This window comes from Pteropus alecto, unplaced genomic scaffold (assembly GCF_000325575.1).
Source record: "Pteropus alecto unplaced genomic scaffold, ASM32557v1 scaffold5, whole genome shotgun sequence".
NCBI classification, from domain to species: domain Eukaryota; kingdom Metazoa; phylum Chordata; class Mammalia; order Chiroptera; family Pteropodidae; genus Pteropus; species Pteropus alecto.
This window is the reverse complement of record NW_006441953.1, coordinates 32180818-32185126: the sequence shown is the minus strand read 5'-3', so window position 1 is coordinate 32185126 and position 4309 is coordinate 32180818. Positions and strand designations below refer to the sequence as shown.

The window sequence follows — 4309 nt, the reverse complement described above, 5'->3', positions numbered from 1 at the left end:
CCAGAGCCTTCCTGACCCCGCCTGGGGCTCTGGCTGTGTCCCTGGCTCTGGAGCCACCAAGGCTGCCTTTGTGCCCTTCCCGACTAGGCTCTTGCCAGAGTGTGGAACATGGCGTGACTCACCCCTAAGGCCCGCACGAAGTGTTTCTGCTCTGTTGCTGGGCAGTGCCCGTGTGCCCCCCACTTCCACAGTGTCAATGCCAGCAGCCTGTGCTCAGAGGTGTTGGGGCCCGCAGCAGTGAGGCTTTGTGGGGCTGCAGGGCGGGGCGCTCAAGCGGGCACTCTAAACCCATGCCCACTGAGCACCCTTGACCGTGGCACCCTTCTCTCCAGGACTGTCGGCACTGCTGCCTATGGGAAGGTGCCTGGGGGGACCCCTCGCCACACCTGTGGCTCTTTTTCACGAGGGGCCATGGGGGTGCAGACTGAGTCTCTGGGCTGCGTGCCGGCTCTGGGCCTGGATCCGGGCGCCACTGTAGGGCGGCGGTACCAGGCCCGCTTGTCCATAGCACGGCCTCGCCCGCAGCCCGCAGCCCGCAGCCCACAGCCCCTACCAGGCCTCGGAGGCTTGGGACCACTTGGCCACACACGTGGGGTCTGCCTCTTGGACTCGGCTGTTCATGTCCATCCACAATCTGGCTCCAGGAGGGGTGTGACTTGGCTGAGGTCACAAAGTTGGTCAGTGGCAGAGTTGGGGCTGAGACGCACCCCCTCCCCCAAGCGTGGGGCCTTCTCCAGCACCCAGGGCACTCGTCTGCAGTGTGATGACACCAGAGCTCACGCCTCCAGGAGCCCCCTTCCCGTGCTGGTGTCAGCCCTGACCCCAGCTCAGGCCTCCAGGTCCCAGGCGGTTCCTGCTGCCCCAGGGCAGCCAGCACGAGCCTCTCTGGGCTCTGTAGTCATGGGCTGTAACAGCCACAGATCCCATGAGTCCCAGTGCTGAGCTTGATGCGGTCACTTGGTGCATGAGCGGTGTGTGGAAGCAGCAGAGGGACCCTGGCCCTGGCCACGTGAGTGACAGTGGTGTGACTTTCTCTTCCTCCTCCTCCCAGGCGATCGCCCCCCGATGGCCAGAGTTTCAGGAGCTTCTCCTTTGAGAAACCCCGGCTACACTCGCAGACCGACGCCTCGCAGGCCGACGCCTCGCAGGCCGGCACCTCGCAGGCCGGCGCCTCGCAGGCCGGCGCCTCGCAGGCCCGCGCCTCGCAGGCCGACGCTGGTGGGGAAGACTCTGATGAGGACTATGAGAAGGCAAGGCTTAGCGAGAGCCCAGATCCCAGCCATGGGTGGGCGGCCTCAGGGCAGCTGCAGGCCAGCATGGCCCCTCACTGGCCACCTGGAGCCAGGAGCCCCCAGGACCCTGGCATTGAGGGGATGGAACCTGGTGCAGAGCCTGAGATCTTGGCAGAGGCCGGCAGCCGGTGTGTGTGGGCGGGTGCTGGCAGGACCATCACTCGGATCTTGGCACTGACTACGATTGGCCTCTCTCCAGGTGCCACTGCCCAGCTCGGTCTTTATCAACACCACGGAATCCTTTGAAGTGGAGAGGTCAGTGTGAAGGCCTCTCTGCAAAGCCTGGTTTTTGCAGACGCAAGGTTCCTTGTCTCCCCATCCCCCAGCCCCCTGTCTTTCTGCCTTTCTGTTCCCCCCACTCACCTTGGTGCTGAGCTGTTGCGGGCACAGGTATACCGCTGAGTGCAGGAAGAACCTAGCGAAACAGCAGATGCCACCAGCTCAGTCCCCGTGTTGGCCGGCACCCTGGTGTGGCCCAGGGCTCTGCACGGGCTGGCCCTCACAGACCCCACTGCTCTCGGCACTCGAGGTGCAGGGTAGCGGGAGGACTAAAGCCACGCTGAGGAGGGGGCTGGAGGGTCCCCGAGAGCCGGCTGAGGATGGCTCAGCTGGTGACTGTCTTTTTTAGGCTATTCAAAACCACGAGTCCCCGGGGAGAGCCGCAGGACGGACTCTACTGCATCCGGAACTCCTCCACCAAGTCTGGGAAGGTAGGCACTGGGGAGGGTGCCCTGGCAGCCACTCTGCCGAGCAGAGGTCCCCAGGGGACAGCTGTGCTGCTGGGCTCTCCACACACCGGGCCGATAGGCGTGTACAAGACCTGACAATTCGTAGATCACATTCCCACACAGGCTCTTATTTGGCATCTCAGCTGAGTGCCATCCTTGGGGGCTCTGCCCGGCAGCCCCTCTCCCCATGTCTTCTCAAGAACTAAATGCCATTTTCATACTGGGGGCAGTGGCGGCCACCCTCCAACACTGGCAGACAGACCCAGGAAGGGAGGTCTGGGGAGGAAGGAGAGGCTGCTCAGGGTGGTCGGAATGGCAGGATTTCTGCCAACTCTGCCTCTGCTTCTCCAAGGGTGACTCGCGTGACCTCACTGAGCCTCGGTTTCCCCGTGTGTGTCAGGAGTGGTCCTAAGATAGACCAGGCACCTGCGACTGCCGTTTAAGTCTCATCAGAAGCCATCTGAGGGCAGGAGCCTCAGGGCGAGGGGCTGCCCTTCTTGACCTTGCTATCCACGTGCAGGGTGACCCCTCCTTGAGTCACCTCAGAGGGCCACAGGACCCAGCCTTGACGCTGCCCTCGGTCCCCAAGGCGTGGCCCCCCAAGGTCAGTGCCGCTCCCAGCCTGTCCTCCACTGCTTCCCGCTTTTGTCCCTGCAGGTTCTGGTCGTCTGGGACGAAGCCTGCAGCAAAGTCAGGAACTACCGCATCTTTGAGAAGGTGAACGGGCTGCCCTGCCTGAGGGCCCTGGGCAGGAGGGGACCCTGGCCCGGGGTGTGGCAGGGGGCAGGACAGAGCCTTGCTAATAGAGCAGTGGATGGGCTGAGATTGGCACCTCTGGACACCCTCCCCTGCCTTCCCCTCTCCCACTGCCTCAGCCTCCCCCATTTCTTTGCCTAGCTCTGTCCTCAGCTGACCCTGGAGAGGGTGGGTGATCAGCCCTCCATCCTGGGTTGATTTCTATACCAGGCCTGCATCCTCTGGGCAGAGCTGTGGGGGGAAGGCTGGAACTTGGTTGAGGTAGGCACGGAGCGAGCATGGGGCAGCAGGAGCAGGCTTGACTGTCGTTAGAGCTGACTGTCCTATTTCATAGGGTGGGGCAGGCTGGCCTGGTCCCCCTGACATTTGCCCCCCTTACTCCCCAGGACTCTAAATTCTACCTGGAGAGCGAGGTCCTGTTCGTGAGCGTGGGCAGCCTGGTGGAGCACTATCACACCCACCTACTGCCCAGCCACCAGAGCCTGCTGCTGCAGCACCCCTATGGCTATGCCGGGCCCAGGTGACAACTGCACCTTATGCTACTTGGTAGAGGCGACTGCAGGACATTACCCCAGGCCACACAGAGGACACTGGCCTGCATTGTAGGAGGAGCAGGAGTGAGCACCCTGCTCTTACCTCAGGCCTCCCCCGACAGACACCTCGTGGCATCTGCCAGGCCAGGCCCCACCCAGCAGGCTGGGTCCTTGGGGCTAGGCCAGGCCCCAGAGGACTGGGAGGCTCTCCCATCCCACCCCACCTGGCCTGCCTCACCTCCCAGGAGCTGGAGGTCCCAGGACCGAGCCCTGCCTGGGCTTCGTGGACAGGAGTTCCGGTCCTCCCTCCAGCACACCCACCCTGCACTGGGCTGGGAGCTGGGCAGGGCTGGGATATCTGGGGTTGGGGCAGAGGCTGGCCCCAGGCCTCCCCGCCCCAGGACCGCCAAGACACAGGCTCCAGGAGGGGCCTATGCCTCATAATAAAGCACAGATGATGTTTGCCTCGGTGGCCAGGCCTCATTGAGTACCTGCTCTGACTTCCGAGAGATGACTTATCACAGCTCAGCTCATGGGAGCCCTAAGAAGTGGCCTCCCTGTCTAATGGCACAGGTCGATAAGTGGCCTGCCCCAGGGCAGAGCCAGTAACTCAGCAGGATGCAGACCCGAGCGGTCTGGGCTCAGAGCTCACACTCCCTAGCACCAGGTTCTGCTGCCACAGGTCAGGTCCAGGGCAGTGGGGCTGCAGAGCTTAAAGGCTCCTGCATCTCCACTTGCTGGATTAGCAAACGGTTACTGGGAGACATCTGGGCAGGAGGTGCACACAGCCTACGCTGTCCAGAGCAGCGGGATGTGCAGGGGCTCAGCTTGGAACCCAGCTGGGGCCTCCAGGAAGGCTTCTTGGAGGAAGTGACGACTACAGACAGGAGCAAGAAGAGCGGGCCTCGAGTAGGCGAAGAGTGGGCGGGGATGGTGGTGTCTAGATGCCAAGGCCCCAGCCACGCGGCTCAGACCCATCCCTGGGCAGCCGCTCCCTCTA

The 4309-nt window shown here is 63.2% G+C and overlaps 1 protein-coding gene across 6 annotated transcripts in view; it reads left to right on the top strand.

The window, feature by feature from the left end:
* Positions 1 to 3773, top strand: part of SH3BP2 (SH3 domain binding protein 2) — a 25213-nt gene extending 21440 nt beyond the window's left edge. For all 6 annotated transcript variants that reach the window (XM_015594826.2, XM_025051829.1, XM_025051828.1 and 3 more), the window contains 5 exons: positions 1052 to 1250; positions 1492 to 1547; positions 1921 to 2002; positions 2678 to 2737; positions 3163 to 3773. In XM_015594826.2, the coding sequence (XP_015450312.1) occupies positions 1052 to 1250; positions 1492 to 1547; positions 1921 to 2002; positions 2678 to 2737; positions 3163 to 3300 (535 nt within the window). In that variant the 3' untranslated portion in view covers positions 3301 to 3773. The remainder of the gene's footprint in view (positions 1 to 1051; positions 1251 to 1491; positions 1548 to 1920; positions 2003 to 2677; positions 2738 to 3162) is intronic.
* Positions 3774 to 4309: the final 536 nt, after the last annotated feature.